Source organism: Rhamphochromis longiceps, linkage group LG1 (genome assembly GCF_057381845.1).
Source record: "Rhamphochromis longiceps isolate RC_006_pf linkage group LG1, R_longiceps_female_GT1.1, whole genome shotgun sequence".
NCBI lineage: Eukaryota > Metazoa > Chordata > Actinopteri > Cichliformes > Cichlidae > Rhamphochromis > Rhamphochromis longiceps.
In genome coordinates this window covers 25,751,510-25,770,098 of record NC_140557.1, presented here as the reverse complement: position 1 = coordinate 25,770,098, position 18,589 = coordinate 25,751,510, and the positions used below count along the sequence as shown (strand labels likewise).

The following is an 18,589-nucleotide window of genomic DNA, read 5'->3' as shown; positions in this document are numbered from 1 at the left end:
AATAAGGAATAAAGGCAGACACATATTACTCTGCACGTGTGTGTGTGTGTGTGTGTGTGTGTGTGTGTGTGTGTGTGTGTGTGTGTGTGTGTGTGTGTGTGTGTGTGTGTGTGTTTGTAAGAGACAGAGTGTGTGTCCTGTGCACTGCAGTTCCTGATTTACATTAAATGATCATCACCCGAGCAGAGAGAAGTTCTAGCACATTTTAAGCCCTCGACCGCACCCTGTTCTCAGTAAATGCCTTCTTTACTGTCAGGTCTGCTCCTACATACCAAATAGAGCAGAGAGATGAAGGGCCACTGATCAAACATTATTGTCCCGCTTTCTTGCACAATACTTTAGCACCCTCTGTCGGCATGTTCGGTCACAACAGGGTTTGAGGAAAATGAAAAAATTGAAAGAAAAATCTCCCATCACCCGACCTGTTTATGCATCCCAGCTTATGCAAATGATCTTCAGTGTGCAAATTTTCAACAAGCTCCTGTCAGAAAACAACTGTCATCCCCTGAACCCAAACCATTACAATATTAGTTTAATTTACCCTCGACTTTAGCAGAAAATTACTCCAAGTCTTCGCAGTCCTGAGCTATAATTTATCTGTGTCTGATGCCTATCTTTGATTAATCATGAAGGTGAATTCATTAACCTTAATTGCAAAGTTTATGTGGTGAAAGGCCATGGGTGTGGCGGGGGAGGTAATATCCAGTTCATTCAGTATTGATTTGCAAAAGACTTCTAGCCGAGCAATAACTGAGAACTGTCTCTCTGTCACACACACACAGACATATATACATATACATACAGGGACACACAGCCTAACGATCTATGACAATCAAGTTAATTAAAGTCGTTGAACAATCAGGTACTTGGAGTAAAGACAGAATTAGTCACCCTTGAGCCAAGCTGCGACACTACTGCAGCCCTGAAGGGGAGATGGATGGAAGCTCAGGAAGTCATGGTTAGCAGTGTCGACGCACAGCAAGAAGCTTCTGGCTTCCGTCCTGGTAAGAGTAGCAACTTTCAGGCTAAAAAGTGAAGCCGACAGAGGGAAGTACCAAAAACCGCATTTGGCTCCAAAAGGGAGTCTGTCTCCATGGAAACCCAAAATAGCTTTGCATCATTAAAAAGCATGTTTGTGGGTGCTGGTTTAGCCCACAGGTTGGGCAGTTGAGGTCCAATTGAGACCCGATGTCCTTTGCTGTGTGTCTTCTCCCTCTTTCTTTCTCTTTCTCCACTTCCTGTCTTTTAAATAAAGGCATTTACAGCATTGTTTTGGTCTCTAGAGACACTTGGGATCAGGGGATTGGCCACTTTGACTGACAGGTGTCCTAACACAGGCAGATCAGTTTCTACTAATTTATGATTCTGTATATAAGTCATTAAAGTATGAAAGGACTAAGGCACAAGAACTGGTTCACTCCACTTCTGTCTGCTGCAGGCACGGACTGCTACAATTTAAGGTCTTGCATAGGCTCCATCTGTCTAAATTGAAGGTTTCAAGGATGTTTCCAGGGGCCGATTCAAGATGTGACCGATGTGGCCAGAATTCTGCCTCATTGTCACATATGTTTTGGACATGTCCTAATATCGCTACCTACTGGTCTAAAATATTTAAAACTTTGTCTGATATTTTTTAAAAACAGCTCCCCCCAGACCCAGTAATGGCACTATTCGGTGTAGCTACAGTTAAAAACTTAAATAATAAACAAATTCATGCTCTGAGTTTTATAACATTGCTTGCAAGACGCCTTATACTTCTAAATTGGAAAAATAAAGCCCCCCCAACTCATTCTGCTTTATTAAGAGACACAATGTATCATTTACAGTTGGAGAAAATTAAATTTTCATTAAGAGATAATGTTAAACAGTATTACCTAATTTGGCAACCCTTTATAGATTACTTTAATAAGTAAAACTGAGAGGTTTGGCCTCCTCTCATATCTGCCCCAAGATTATATATATGGGTCTACGCAGGTGTTGTTTTTTTTTTTGTTTTTTCTTTTTTTTTTTTGTTTTTTTTTTTTGGGGGGGGGGGGGGGTTTCGTTTGTTGTTGTTGTTTTTTTGTTTTTGTTTTTTTTTTTCCCCTCTCCCTCCTTTGAATATACTTATTTAGGATAATAAATGTGTATGTATAGACATAGATATGATTGTTTATATAATGATAATTATATTTTATGTAAAAAGGATGGGGAGAGGAAGGAAGGGAAGGGGAAAAAGAGGGGAGGGGAAGGGAAGGGGGGAAAAAAGAAAAAAAAACTATGTCAATGTAAATGAGATATATATTTTGTTGCCTGATTTGAATAAAGAAAGGAGAGAGAAAAAAAGTATGAAAGTATATGCTAAAAAATGTGGTACACACTGAATGAGTAAGATTATGATCCAGTAATATATTTTTTCAGAAAAAGACCATTTGGCTTAAGGAGTACTTTGCTGTAGTTACCTTTAGTGAAGTTGGGCTACTTAACCAGGATTATGACTTTTACTTCAGGAAAGGGTCTAAATATTTATGTCGCCACTTTACTTTACTGTATTTCTTTCGGATTCAAAATTTGAATTTCCTCCGTGCACACCGCCCTGCTCCACTTAAAAACTCTTGGAGACAGCCTTCCTCTTACAGTCCAAAGAACTGCATGTTAGGTTAATTCGTGATTCTGAATTGCCCATAGGTGTAGGCTGCGAGAGTGTGTAGCTGTCTTTCTATCTGTGATCTTGACCTTTCTGGGGGTGTATACCCCACCTCTCACCCTACGATGGCTGGGAGAGGAGTTCACAGTTTTTGAATGAGAGTGTGTTGGAGCCCGCTGAGATCCTAATGGGTATCGCTCTTTAAAGAGCTTCTGCAAAGATGACTTTTTCCAACCCTGGCAGCAGCCTGTGGAGATGAAAAATAAAGCCCAAAGCTTAAGTGCAAAAAAACTGCAATTCTTCTAATAACCACTTGGGATTGGCTCCCAATGTGAGTCAGTTCACATACACTCTTTATAGCAGAAATAAACATGTTTATTGCTGATACAAAAAGAGGTTTTGATCTCGCCTTCAAAACAACTCCACAGGTGGTAATTTGTGTGTGTGTTTTCCTTTTTATATTTTATTTATTTATTTATTTCAAAACTCATTATATATATATATATATATATATATATATATATATATATATATATATATATATATATATATATATATATATATATATATATATATATATATATATATATATATACACATTATATTTTAAAGTCTGTCCATTGCCCAAGTGCCCATTAATCTTCATATAATGAGCAACAGAAGGTAAAATTGACTTTTCTGATCTCCTTCTCCGCTCCAATGAATAACAGGCCTATAGACTTGCAAACTTCTATAGCCATTTGTATGTTACTGAAGATAAAGAGAGTTAAAGATAAATCTTTTCATTCCAATCTTCTGTCTTTTTATATGCTTTAAATGCAATATCAGAAATGAATTCTGAAAGCAGCCACCTTGACATGACTTTCTGCCCAGTTCTTTTGCTGTAGTTTGTTGAAGGACTTGTAGCACAAGGTATACTGCGACACCAGATGGTATGAAGAGGCCAATGCAAAAAATTAAAATAAAATAAAGAAATAAAAAATAAAGAAATATGCCAAGGGAAATTAAGCTTCTAGCTTGTTTTTCAAAGCTTGACTAACCAGTTATGTCACAACAAATCCTACTCCAGGCAAAAAGCTTTGGTGTTGCTGCTTTGGCATCGCAACTGCTTTGCATGTCAGTTCAGGCTGGGCAGAGCAATCCAGTCATTCTCAACCTGAGGGACTCTATACCAAGAAATTCAGCTCATGAATCATGCACACCCAAGGCTCCAGCATAAAATCACTCATTTTTTCCATTTTTTTCCACGAGACGAAAAAGTTGGACAGTTAATGCCAGGAGCAATTGCAAAAATAGGGATATTTTCTACCTTGTAATGCTTTCAGGAACTACCCACTTCACTCACATTCTGTGAATAGATAGGAGATTGGGAGCATGAGTTAGGTGCAAAGTAAAGAAGAATGGAAGAAATGCACACCTTAATTTCTCAGAAATAATTTCATCTTGCTTGTGACCTCATTTCCTGGAAACTGCCTAGCCTACAGAGACGGCCTCTCATTACCAGGTTCTTTTTTTCTAATCTTATTAGGGTTGTAAAGTTTTACAGCACAGAGGTCTTAGTGACATACAGTTCACCACAACTAAGCTGTTGCTGGCAGTCTTATTCTGTTTTACTCCAGACCACTTAAAACAAAGAACAGGTAAGCTTGTTTGTTTAGTACCACACTTGTAGCCAAGAATAATATACCATTCATTCTTTTATGGAAGCTTCAGACATAATTTTAGAAGTTTTAGGGCTGCAGTTTACATACTCTGATCGTACAATGAAAGTTAAACATTACTTCAACGCAAAACAAAGTCAGTACTGCCATTCTGTTTTCCACAGTCGATCTGATTCTGTTAGACGTGTGCAGACAAGAGCACAAGCTGAAAATATGTTGTTGGCAGGGAAAGCAACAACATAATAGCAATGCTAAATAATGACTCAGGTAAGCTGCTGACATTCCTGTGGACTAAAAGACAATGGCCTGAGGTCTCGTGTAAGTGCGTTACATTAGTGTCATTATCCTTTAAATGCCTTTCGACCAACACTTAGAAAAGAAGAAAAGATTCACTGAATTGCTGTATTGCAGCTCAGATCCTTTCATTGAATTAAATTGAATTGTGTGACTGATATTTGCATTGAGAGCAGTTGAACCAAACTGGCCAGGAAGTGCAGGTGCATCTTATAAGATTATATGTAGTAAATATAAGATTATGTGGTATCAAAGGGAACTGTGAGTTTATTTTTATTAGTTTATATTTATGGTTGGGCGGGGTCAATTTTCAGAAACTTTTAGTGAATAGTGTTGCAGATGTTCTTCAACAAGAACCCTCGAGGAAAGACGTGGAGGACGGAGACCGTTTCAACTTCAAGTCCTTCTCATAAATTATCAAAGAGAAAAGCAACGCAAGGATTTTCTATCAGTGTCTTAATAATGATTTATAACTAATCTGTGCAGTCATAGCAAATAAATGCTTTTGAAGATCTGAAGAGGATCTGAAGTGAAGCAATGACAATGTGATTCAAGCGCACACTTCCTGCTTTAATTCCAGAAAATTAACTTTTTTGACCCCTCAGCTGTAAAAAACTGATGGGGTATTGATGTCGTCCTGCCATGGAACTGGACGGGCGGGCAGGTGGAGGGCGGCATGGATATCCAAGTTTGTGAATATGATAACTCGAGAAGGAGGCAACGTAGGATTTTGAAATTGATACCATAGGTGCATCTATAGTATAAATCAGACGTCAAGTGTTCTGAAAATCTTGCAAACAAAATCGAGGATGATGTCACCTTGGATTTTTAAATTGATATCGTACATCCATGTAATAGGATGCTGAGGGGGAATCCCGACAGCCATCAGAATTTTTTTTAAACTGCAGCCATTTTAATGAGCTCAGTAGGCAACGCCATTTTACTGCATTTGGAGATGACTCAAACACATGGTGTAATTCAAGTGGTCTGAGAGGGAACTAGACTAGTGCACTTTTTCTTGGCTCTGTTTCCAGCCTTTGTAAAGTAAACACTGGCTAATTTTTAACCTGAAAGAAGGACGTGCCCATGGCGCCGGTTTGGCTCAGTGGGTGAGCAGGCGACCATATGCTGTATGGCCGCAAAGCAGTAGGCCAGGGTTTGACTCCAACCTGCAGACCTTTGCTGTATGTCTTTCACTCTCTCTCCGCTTCTATCTACACTCTCTCTATCCAATAAGGGCTTAAAGTCCCAAAAATAACATCTTAAAAAAAGAAGGAGGACACGCCCGTGCTCATAGTGAAGGATGGGCAGGGGTCTATTTTGGGGCATTTCGTTGTCATGCAGTTTTTGATTGGTTAATTGTTTTTCTGTTTGATTTGTTTCTAATTTTTTTTTTCTCCCAAATTTCTTGAAGCTGAATTTTCACACTTTACATCGCATTTTGTTCACTTGTATTGAGGCACAATGACAAAACATGAGCTGTTTTCCAATATATTTAAGGACCTGACCATACATCTCTCCAAAAAGATGCCACAGTGGATAAGGGCCACATTGTTCATGGGGCAGCAGAAAGAAACCCTGCTGCACTGAGATCTCTGCTGTTTCTTTTCTTCACAGGCTGAACGAATAGTCTGTGAAAGCTGGTCTCACCAAACAATCATCATGAAGAACACAACAGAAGGTGATTTATTCTTTAATAATAACATATTTGAAGCTCCACCCCCTCAGCAGGGGTTCATTTTCAGTTTCACTTTACAAATGAGACATCCTCTTCATGCATTTTTATTAATGCAGTGATTTACCACGGGCTAAGTGCCTCCATCCTCAGTTCTTTCCCTCTGCCCAGCTCATATAAAGGCCCTCTGGGCTTTTTTTTTTTTAATGGGATATTTAATTTATTTTTTCCATTTATTTTTGTTGTTGTCGATGGTGTTGTTTTGTATTTGTGTTTGGTTTAATGTGCATACATGGCATTGAATCTGTTTGATATGAACAACTGTTTCAGTGTTTCTGCACTTTGCCTTATAGGTAATTCTCTCCATTGTAATTGCAAATAGTTTATTATTAATTTAATTACATTGCATTGGGAGCTCACAGTTTTACTGGCTAATAATGTCATCATTATTGTTTTCACCTAGACCACAGACTCCTAAGTAGTCCCTTTTCCTATCCGTAGCTTATCTTGGCATCTTTTCTTGACCAACAATCCATTCTTGTGTTTTACTAAGTTAGTAATTAAATATATTTTCTATTAGAGAAAGGTACAGTTACTTTATGTGCATGCCTTCATCCAGTCAAATTAACTTGAAATGGTTGGTTTGTTCCTAGATTTGTCATATTAAAAATTACAGTGGTTGATAGCAGCCTGTCCACTGCTGCTCAATTTTTCCTTCCCATTTTCTGAAATTCACTTCCGACTGGAGAACTTGTTTCCCCGGTTTCAGTTTGACTTTGCACTGATGTTCTGCAGTATGTCAAACAGTTTAGCAGCTTTGGATTACTTGGTAGGAATTGTGGGGACTCTCTGAATAAGACTTTACGTTTAAAATGCATGAGGATGTAAAATAAGAAAACCATGATGCTCTTTCTTTTTAATTTTTTAGATGACATATATGCATACGCACTGTCCAAGACACTTACAAAAGTCTCATCACCTTTAACTGTGGGACTCTACGCTTCATGTGAGAATCGAATCAACATGATCCTCAAACAAATGCAAGGTAGGTTTGTCTGGCCCAGCCTACCAGGCGCTAACGACAGGATGCTTATTTTGAAGACAAACACGACTAAATTCTCCGTGTTTTGCATGTAAATACAGTTTTGAATCTGTTTCTTTATCGCAGTGCCAACAGATGGCTGTGAACATGATTGCAGTGTGTAGAACTATAGCATGGTGACTATAAAAACTGCAGCTTTCGCAATAACGCTGTGGTGTATAACAATATAACATTTGCTAAACGTGCTGTTTTGTTTTTGTAATGAGTCAAAAAATAGAACTCTTGCTTCCTCATATATGAACTGACTATAGGCAATCTTTTTCTCACTTTACAGACTGACTGAGCTTTTTTACCACACTTAAGGTGTTGTTGTAAAAGAGATAACATGACATCAAACATTCCACAAATGAGGACATAATCCTGTTGAGTATAGTTTGTATATGCAGGCATTTCAACATGTAAACAAATAACACGAGCAGACTTAATGAAGCAGGTTTATTAGAGTAGCATTTTTTAAAACGTAGGTGTTTTAAGGATTTGATACTAACATAAAATACTCGTAGAATAATGAAGCTTCAAAATGTTGCAGACAGATGATATACAGTGTTATTCATTAACTCTGTATATGATGGATTATTGTGTATATTATATTTTCTTGTAATAACCAGTAGACCAGTAGACATGTATTTTGTGGAGTAGGCATTCGACAGTGTCCCTCGGAGTGTCCTGTGAGAGGTGCTTCCGGAGTATGGGGTGTCTGGCCCATTGCTACAGGCCATTTGATCTATATACAACCATTGCAAGAGCTTGGTCCGCATAGCCAGCAATAAGTCGGACTCGTTCCCAGCGGGTGGTGGATTCTGCCAGGGCTGCCCTTTGTCACAGATTCTGTTCGTAATTTTTATGGACAGAATTTTTAGGCATAGCCAAGTGGTGGGAGGCTTTCACTTGGGTGGTCTCAGAATTTCCTCTCTGCTTTTTGCAGATGATGTGGTTCTGTTGGCTTCATCAGGTGATGGCCTCCAGATCGCTCTGGAATGGTTTGCAGCCGAGTGTGAACCTAATAGGACTTGTCCTTGTCAAATTAAAACAATGCTGAACCTTGAGCACCACTTATTAAAAGATTTAAGTGACTGTATATATACAGAGCCTGTATGCATACTTGTGTGGATCAGAGAAAATCTTAAATAAATTCAAACTTGTGCACCCAGTTTTTGTTTTTAAAATCATTAAAGATGAATGCTGTGCTTGTTCCACCCTGGAAAAATAACAGTTCAGAGAAACTATCAAAAGCCTTAAATTACCATGACATTCAACTCTGTGACCACAATTCTGTGCCAAATAACCATATTTCTGCCTTTATTAATATTATTCTTAAATGTAACTCAACCATCAGATACCTGTGTCAGTATTCTATTTGTTTTGTGTATTTTCAGTGTACATGAATTCAGAGGCTTCAAGGATTGAGCAGGAATATGCAAAAGGATCCAGGCCTCGTTCGGTTAAGCCTTCATTTACCGGCTTTTTTGCACTTATTGGACGACTGCTCTTCTACAGGCCAATCTGGACAAAGGAGAACCAGCAGGAACGAAACGTCAGATTCATTTATGTGCATTTCAGTGCTTGGCATTTTGCCGGTAGTGACCTGCTTTGGGCCGGTATAGCTATACGGCTGATTGAGGCCATGCAAATGAACTTTGGAAAATTACAACTTTTACTCTACCGTGTAGCTCAACATGATGAAGAAGAGGAAGTCAAGAACAAGGTTTGTCTCAATAGAGCTACATTTTTGTCTAATTGTTGAGAGCGGCAGATTATTTGCAAAATGCTAACATCAACCTGCTAACATGGTCCTACTGACAATTTGATCCGATACAGATACCAATATTTGGTGATTTAAAAATCTGATATTCCTATATATTGGCCAATATTTTTTTTCATTCAGAAACACAAAATATAGATTTCGCTAATATAATAACATAATGTGTAGCTATTTTTTTACATACACTCCACCCGACTCTGCTCATACTATCTGCTTAGTACAATGTTTCCCAACCACTGTATGTGCCACAACAAATGATCAGGTGTGCCTTTATCTGGTTCCACCTGATTAGTACTCTAAGTGTACTCCGTGAGTAACGGGCAGAGCAATTACATTCTCTTCTACTAGAGGGCAGTACAACTTCCTGCTCTAATTAAATGGGTTGTCAACTGCCAGTAAAACAGAAGAAGACGAAGATGAAATTACATAATAGTCATGCTGTGAGTGAGACAATGCAGTGTGCAATAGCAATAGATAAGTATTTGAAAAGAGAAAATAGACAATCTGACCTGGGTCCAGGAGAAAATTCTGACCCAAATTAAGGCCCTAGCATGAGTGGTGGTCAGTAGAAAGCAAAAATGGTATACGGCAGAAAAACCAAGCCAATTCGTGCCGTGTGATTTTTCTAATGTGAAATATGTGGCGTGGCTCCAAAAGGTTGGGAAACACTGGCTTAGTGTATCTGTGGCATTCCAAAATGTGTTGTCAAGTTCCAGAGTGCCCTCTACTGGGCAAACTATGCAATGTCAACACTCACAACATTAGTGGAGGGTGCTTTGCGCATCCTTTTTACTTTTTTTAATTTTGCTTTTTCAACCATTATAAATCTCGATAATGACAAACGTGCCAATAAAATCCGCTTGACAATAATTCTAGAGGTTTATAACAACAATCTTTTTTATTCTGATGTTATAAAGATCATGTTCAACATAGTCATATCTTAGTTAAGCCTGTAACTATAAACCAGACTTTTCTATGCTGTCTGTTTTTAACACTGGTAGAAAGAATTCCCAAGAAAAAATGTTAACCAGAAGGTGTGTTGGTTTTTGAGACCAGGTAACTAGTTCTGTAAACTGTCGAGTCTCATGAAAGTAATCACAAAAAATGTTTTGACCTGATCCATAGAGGCATTTAAATATCTTTACCAAATTCCATCAATCTAGCCAGTAGTTCTGGAGATATTACCCAGAACCAAAATGAGAAATAAGACCTCATGGTACAGAAAATGTAAGAACATGAACCTCATTTGGCAACTCTGAATCCATGTTTAAAAGCATGATAATAATGTATGTATATATGTATGTTTTTCTCTATTTTGCTTTGTTTTTGTTTTAAAAAAAACTCAGATTGTGGAGGATGGTCCTAACCACTGGAGTTCCAAGAAGATTTGCTGCTGCCCACTGTGGCTTTTTCTCCTTTCCCTTCTGGTGGTACCACTTATCATCCTGATTATCCTGTTAACGGTTGGCTTTCCCAAATTTGGACTGAAACCAGATGAGGAGGTGGATGACAGCAATGGCCAGGTGGGTGTGCTGGAAGGCCTGGCAATTGCCACATTAGGGGTCCCTGCAGTGAGCATACTGAAGTTTATCATTCTGATGGGGAAGAACTTCATCTTCAGCCAGACACTGAACATTAAGAGAGGGATGGACAATGAGCGGCTCAGTGGTCAGTTGGGCTTCATGAACGAAGTCAGGATGGAAATGTGGTGTTTGTCCCGCTTCATCCAGTTTATGGAAGTGTTCGAGAGGAGAAGGATCCGAATCGTGCTGAATATCACTAATCTGGACCGCTGCTCTCCTAAGAAAATTGTTGCAGTCCTGGATGCTATGAACATTTTGCTTTCAGATGAAGAGAGCCCATTTATTTCCATTCTTGCTGTAAATCCGGAAGTCCTTGTAGAGAAAGTGAACTTTGCAGATGGATGCTTGAGCAAAGAGGACAAAGCATATGCATTGCTGAACAGCATAGTGACTCTGCCCTTCACAGTCCCACCACTGTCCAATGATTCAAAGCGCAGTTTACTTTACAGACTTAGTAGCAAGTCAAAAATTCAAGAGGATTCTCCCACGGTTGAAGTCAAACACAGAGGAATTCCTTATTCCTACGATTCCTCCAATTCGTCTCTAGAGAAGGTTACATCTGAAGCAAAGGAGATGTACCCTCTGATCAATACAAAAGTAGCAATGCTGGATATAAAAGATGAACTAGATAACTTAATCAGAAGCATCCTAAGCAGCAATGACAGGAATCTAAGCAAGTACATGCTAGATGATGTCATGTCAATGAGAAGAGTGATCAACTCTATTCGAGTAACTGTGATAATCATGAAAGCCTTAAACCTAGAGCTTCCTCAACCAGAATACATTGCAGCATGGGTGATCCTAGCCAATCACTGGCCCTGCCGACTCAGCTGGATCCTCCAGTGTGTGGAAGATGCTCAACAAAGGGCAGATATTGATGGTGAGGCTGGGCCCAGCGATTATGATTCAAAGACCTTATGGCAAGTCTTCAGTGTGTCCCAAGCAGAGCTGTATGTAATGAGTGGACAGATTGAGGACTTCCTGGAGCAGGATGGAGATGCTGAGCTGTTCGAAAATCTTCTCAAAGTAGATTTCCAGTTCAAGGTAAAAGACTTGAAGACATTTGAAGCAGCAACAGTGAACCTAGATCATTCAATTAAGAATGAGCTGGCTCACATCAGAGGGACATCCAGGCTGAAAGATTCTGGTTGGATGAGGAACCTAGCTCCACTGCCAATCACAAAGATCATTAATATGAACACCGAGGATGTATGTAAAGAGGTAAGAAATTCCTTAAAAGCTATGTTCTGTAAGATTTCAGTCTTGGCTGACCTCTCGTGACATCTTGAGCAGCTGATTTTCAGTAATGCATAAGAAAACACACCTGTTCAGACAACTGGTTCAATGCTTTATCATCTCAGGGCATCACATGAAGTCATTCTATTAGATTATCTGCATCCTAGCATCCATCTGTGATGGGTTTAGAGTGACAGACCCATCTTTCCGTGCCAAAGGACATCTTGTGCAAATCCATGAGATGCCAGCAACTTCCCCAAAATGGCAGTATTAGATGGTCTGGGACTGGGACGGTGTTCTGGTTCCTATATAGTCCAGTCAAACTTGTGGTTTGATAATAATGAAGAATCAGTCAATAAATACCCCTTTTCTTTTTTTTTAATCAAGTCATATATAACCTCAGTTTTTCACATGGTGCGACACTGGGCTAGGGTAAAAGGAGTTTTACCTGAAAGATTAGAGTTGTGTTGCCTGCCTGCAGCTCTTCCCCTAATAGCTCACTTTATTGTACCATTACTCAGATGCTGTATAAAAAAAAGCAGCACAGTAAATAAACATTTTGCAGAAGCGTTTCTAATGAAGGCTTGCTTTTACCACTTTGTGATAAATACACTGAAAATCCTGACTGCAGCACGCAGTATTTTCATTAGAAAGAACTTTATAAGGCACAGATATGATGTAGAGAGAATGAACAGCAATGACACTGGTGTGATTAAATTACCAACTGTAATGAGTATTTAATTGCATGCACCATTTACTATCCTTCCTGCTTAGGTTGACTGTAAACATTTAACATTGCTATATAGAGGGAAATGCTAAAACGTAGGCTAATTACGCTGAAGGGCTTTTGCTGAAAACAAGCAGTGTGGTGTTATAAATCAATTAAATTATTTCAGGAAGGATAATATTGCTCAGTTTCACATTTTCTTTTTTTTCCTAGCTGGAGAGGATGCGATACCCCAGTAAGTACATCGACATTGTGAAAAGCAATGACCTCAATGGGTCAGCGCTGGTCTTCGGCGATGTGGAAGACCTTAAAGACCTCCTACAAATGACTTTTGGTGAATGGGCAACATTCAGACTGCACTTCTTGGGGTTTCCATCACATCTGCGACCACAGTACAAAAACATGGCAACAATACCTTCTCACTCTAAAAACCAGTTATCGAAATTCCACCCTCAGGTTTCTCATCATTATCTGTCTAATCCCAATCTGGTTAACATGTAACATGGAGTCAATCTGTCTCCAGGAATTTTTTTGTGCACATATAATTCTAACATGTTTATACTGCTGAATTAATTAAAAAGCCAGAAAGGGCTTTCAAATCTATATGCTATGTGAAGCTAGCTAGCAGGTAATTAGCAGGTTATAGCATAAAGGCTAAACACTTGTTTGTCACAGAACTAATAAAACCCGCAAATGACTTTTTCATATTCCCAATTTTGCATAGATCAAACAAGCAGTATGCCTCATGTTTATTAGTTACTTTGAGAGCCTTACATTTTTTTTTAGCAGAGCTAGCTGTTTTCCCTTAGTTGCTCCTGGTCTGTTTCCTGTGCCAGCTTAATCACGTTTCTGGCTCCAGCGCCTTATTCTTTGCACCCAGACATGGGTTTGCTATAGATTCTGGCCAGAAAGAAGATAAGTGTTTCCCCAAATGACAAACAAGCCCTTTATGTCCCCATTATCTTATCTGATTGCTTCTGATTTTATTGATGAACTCTGCTTTGTTTAGAGGTTAGATTATTTACTACAGTTTGTCAGGAAATCATCTGTAAACCAGTTAACTGTCCCCCACAGACCTCTTCTTGAGCAGGCTATTTGTGGCTTTTCCATTACAGTAAGCTGAACAGTACCACTGTGTTTAACATCTCAATCTGAGTTAATGGCCGTGTCACTCAACGCTGTGACTTCTAAACTCCTCTTCAGTTCTCTGCGAGATCTCATTTGCTCTCTCCTCAAACATGTTCGACCTGTTCTCCACAGTGCTCTCGTGGGATTTTAACTCTTCACGCCCTGTACTTTCACCTGCTGCTCGGTGCCGGGCTGAGCCATTAATCTTTAATCACAATGAATTGCCTTCCGTTCGGTTGTGCTTTATTTGTAATGAGTAGTCTATCTGAGCTGGATAGTTTGAGTGTATCACTTTATCCTAAACTTTTTGTTAAATACATACAGTTCATTAGGTTTAGGACGAAGTAGCTTATGGAAACCAACCGCTGACTTGTAGCTCAGACACAATAGATTAAAAACAGCAACAAGGAAAAGTCAGTGGTTTGGGTCATTGGGCTCTTTCTTTTCTTTTTTTGCTTTTGATGACCAATAGCAAGTAGCTGCTGCAACCAGAGGCTCAGTGTTGCAACATGCTCAACCTGTGGAGGACTGCATTTGTCCACAAGGCGATTGCACAAGTCACCTGATGGGAAGCAACCTGTCTCCAATCAATGACTGACTCAGATTGAATGCAATCACTCTCAAACAGACTGGTTGAAGTTTACAAATAATTGTTATATAAATGCAGAGAGATTGCCAACACATTCATCATCAGCTGATTGTATTCTAGTTATGGCCCTGTATAAAAAAATAGGTTGTCATTTTGCAGTTAAATTGCTGTCTATGAGCAACTACGTCACTGTTTGTGGATGAAATTATATTTCTATTTACAAGGATCTGGTTGGACTCTGAATAGAAGAAGTGAATGTGCCTTTCTGTGTATGCAGATGGCAACAGAACTGCAATTTTCTCCCATTTATCACAGATTGTATGCATGTATTTGCCAACTTGACAGCAATCAGTCACAAACTGATGCAGACTGAGAGTAAACTGACTTGATGCACCAAAGTCACTCTGAGGACAGCGACTGACTGCAAGTGGTCAAAGCAATGATTTCAAAGACAAGATCGGAAAGTCATTGCACACCATCACAATAATCCCAGTCGTGCTAAAGTGTGACTGTAGCATTACAACAATCATACAACAGTCAGGTGTGAATATATCATCCTAGCTTGTTTACACCTTATAAAATTTTAAGTAATGTATGAGTTAACATTCATGAAAGACTTCATTTCAGTCTAAAGCAGCCACACTGCGGTTATTCAGGCATGCCTTATTCCATAATAAGGACCACATTTGTTAAATAGTAATTGAGCAGTCTGTTAAACATGAACTCTTTTTAGTAAATTCCTTGTCAGACCTTACCTAGAAATTAAACTATTTAATTTAGTGTAACCGAAATGAATAATTACGCTCGTAATGTCAATTTGAGGAAGATGACTTGAGCAAAGCTAACTGTAGTGTTGCCTAGATACCATTTCAATGTCATCTGCTCCAGTGTCAGGTGGCAAATGTAAAAGTAACATAATGAAAGCTGTGAAGAGATTTTACTAATCATTATAATGTATTTATATACTAGGGGTGCAACGATATTGAACCGTTCGATACAGTGCTTTCGGTTCGGTACGCATATGTATCGAACAATACAACATTTGTAATTTATTTTATCAATTTTCCTTCTGACGATGCTGTCTGTGTTGAGCGCTCAGTGAATCTGTGTTCGACTACTCCGCCTAGGCTGCACTGTCGAGCGCAGATCCACTGAGCGCTCCACACAGACAGCATAGTCAGGAGGAAGAGCACAGGGCAAGCTAGCGAGACAGAAGTTAAGCTCTCAGCAACATGGACCTTCCCCCACTCTCATTCAGATCTGGCGTTTGGAATTATTTTGGTTTTCATGTGACGTATGACCCTGAAGGTAAGCGAGTCATGGACTAAAGTAAAACAGTATGTTGGATGTGCCATGCAATGCTCAATTACATTGGTGTGAACTAGTGTGTTAGCGCAGTTAGCTCGTTAACGTGTTGGCCGTCTAGCCCCATGCACGGGGCGATCGGCGGTAGCTCGTTAACGGAGATTTGCCGTGTTGTGGCGTTAAGGTCATTTCAACGAGATTAACCTGAAAGCACTAGTGGGAACACAACGAATATGACTGCACATTTACGCCGACATCATCCTAGTGCAAAGACAAAAACAACAAGCATGCTACTAACTTTAGCCGAGTCATTTAGACAGCTGTTAGCACATGATTCTCCTTATGCTGCTGAGAATATAGCCCAGAAGAAGCGGATAGTATAGCTTTTATTTTGGAAAGAGCCATTTCTCTGTAATAAACTCTCTTTTCCAAAGATGAGTGATTCCTCAATCAGATACAGGGCTTGCAATATCGCTAGCCCGACGTCCCGGAGCTAGCGATTTTTTCAGTCGGGCTACCAAAATCTATCTCTTCCCTGCCCGTCGGGCTATTGTAGGAAAAATATATGTCAATGCTTTTGCATTCTTTCAGAAATGTAGCTGGGTAATTATGTCATTGGCATCGGTGAGCCACTGTCAATATGTGACATATTGAAGTCGCGTTTGAATTTGCGCTTGTTTTTTTGCTTTCACTTTGCAATCGTGCAAACTGTGTATAGAGAGCGACAGCACTGATCTGTGAGTGATGATAATTTGTGCACCAATTCCTCTGACATCGTCTTATTAATCGTTAGCTTACTATGCAAACATGACAAGTGAAATCTCCTGCAGCAAGCTTAAACATGTGAGAGGTTGATCGCGCAGAGAATCGCTGAGCTTATGTGAGTGCATGTGTAAAAGCAGCAGGAGAAGTTATGACAAATCAGACTATAAGGCAAAAAGAAAGTGCAGCTTTATGGTTTCATGGACAAAATAATTTCTGTGGCTGCAATATGACGAGCTAAATAACCAGGGCTGCACATAAGTGGTCCGCAGGTGCGCATTCGCTGTCAAAATAAAAAACACGCACAAGGGTTAGGGTTAAATTTAAAAACTGTACTTTTGAGTTAAAATATATATTTATAATTTTAATAAATGACAAATTAAAAAGGCATGAACATTTTTTTTGTATCGAAAAAATATCGAACCGTGACACCAAAGTATCGAACCGAACCGAACCGTGAATTTTGTGTATCGTTGCACCCCTATTATATACCTTATTGTAATGTAAGTTAAACCTTTACATATTTGTATTGTTACTGTCTTGTTGGATTGCCCTTTTTATTGTGTATTATAACATTTATTCTATACATGGAAATCTGTGAATGTTGAAAATGATCTGTTTAAAGTGCCTATGCCACAAGTTTTAGAAACTTGTGCTATTTTATAAACTGAATATCAGAAATGTTAAGAGAGGACTCATTTGAACTTCTTTTCTTTTCTTTTTTTTCTTACCAAAGGATGAATCCTATTGCTGTTGGTGAACCCCATCAACTCTGGCACCGCCAGAGGGTTTTTGCTTTGACATCTAAAATTATATTCCATGTCCCACAGGAACTGCCACCAGACTTCAGAGTATTTCTAGTCCCAGGGCAATGTATTCAAATGATTTTAGTAATTCTATTGCTTTTCATTCATTGTCACATTCAGGTTCACTTTGGTGGTGTAAGAAACATCTCAAATGTTATTGGATCATTTGAAGGTTTGTGATATTAACGTCAACATCAGGATGAACACTCACGGAGGTCTCGCAGTGAATTTTACATGTATTGCGATCATTACAAGAACATTTAATTATTTAATTATTTAATAACTTTATCAGTGACAAAATATTTGTGAATGGGAGTAACATTGGTTTTCATCCCATTTTCATTGTAACTTGTGATTTACTCATATACTCAGCTCATCTACTAATCAAAGTTTGATGCTGTTTTGCGCTTGTTAGTTTATTTATGTCACATCCTGTCCGGGAGCTTTGCAATTTGAATTGCGAACTGAATGCATGGTGGTGCCAAACACATTTAGACAGTTGGATTTTAATTTTACACCGTCTGAAAAAACATGAACATGTTTGGCATACATACACTCACCTGTCCATATTGACATGATAGCATAACGCAGTGGATGCAGATTTTTTTGGCTGCACATCCATGATGTTAATCTCCTGTTTCACCACATCCTAAACCTGCTCTATTGATGAGATCTGGTGACTGTAGAGTACATATAACATTTTCATTTTCAAGACACCAGTCTGATGTGATTTGAGCTTTGCGACAGGGTGTGTCGTCCTGCTGGAAGCAGCCATCAGATGGGCGCACTGTGGTCATAAAGGGACCGACATGGCTAGCAACAGTATTCAGGTAGACAGTGGCATTTAAGGGCTGTGAAGTTGGTACTGAGGGGCCCAAAGTGTGCAAACAGAATATTACACAACAGGACACCACCACCAGCAGACTGCAACTTTGATACGAGCATTTTGATCCATGCTTTCTTTTCTTTCATTTTTTTTTCCACTTCTAACCCTACCCAGACCAATCTGGCACCAACAACCATGCCATGTTCAGTGTCACATAAATCACCTTTCTTCCCCATTCTGATGATCGGTTTGAAAACCAGCAGGTCCTCTGATCATGTCTACATGCCTAAATGCTTTGACTTGTTATCATATGATTGGCCCATTAGATTTTTGTGTTAATTATCAGCTAAACCAGTGTGCCTAAAAAGTGGACAGTGAGTGTTTTTGAAATAAAAGTCACGATAATGTATTCAGAAATACTTTATTGATCATTCATCCTGATGGTAAACACTGAATATATGCTGCCATAAACTGTAAACTTTTTTTTTCCCCCCCCAAAGTATTTCA

At 39.1% G+C, this 18,589-nt stretch overlaps 1 protein-coding gene across 1 annotated transcript; it reads left to right on the top strand.

Moving 5' to 3' along the window:
• Window positions 1-4,200: 4,200 nt before the first annotated feature.
• nkpd1 (NTPase, KAP family P-loop domain containing 1) lies at window positions 4,201-15,612 on the top strand. Its single transcript, XM_085403578.1, has 6 exons — window positions 4,201-4,266; window positions 6,199-6,262; window positions 7,185-7,301; window positions 8,735-9,063; window positions 10,467-11,924; window positions 12,880-15,612. The coding sequence occupies exons 2-6, from the start codon at window positions 6,244-6,246 to the stop codon at window positions 13,165-13,167; spliced, it is 2,211 nt and encodes a 736-aa protein (XP_085259704.1). The 5' UTR covers window positions 4,201-4,266; window positions 6,199-6,243; the 3' UTR covers window positions 13,168-15,612.
• Window positions 15,613-18,589: the final 2,977 nt, after the last annotated feature.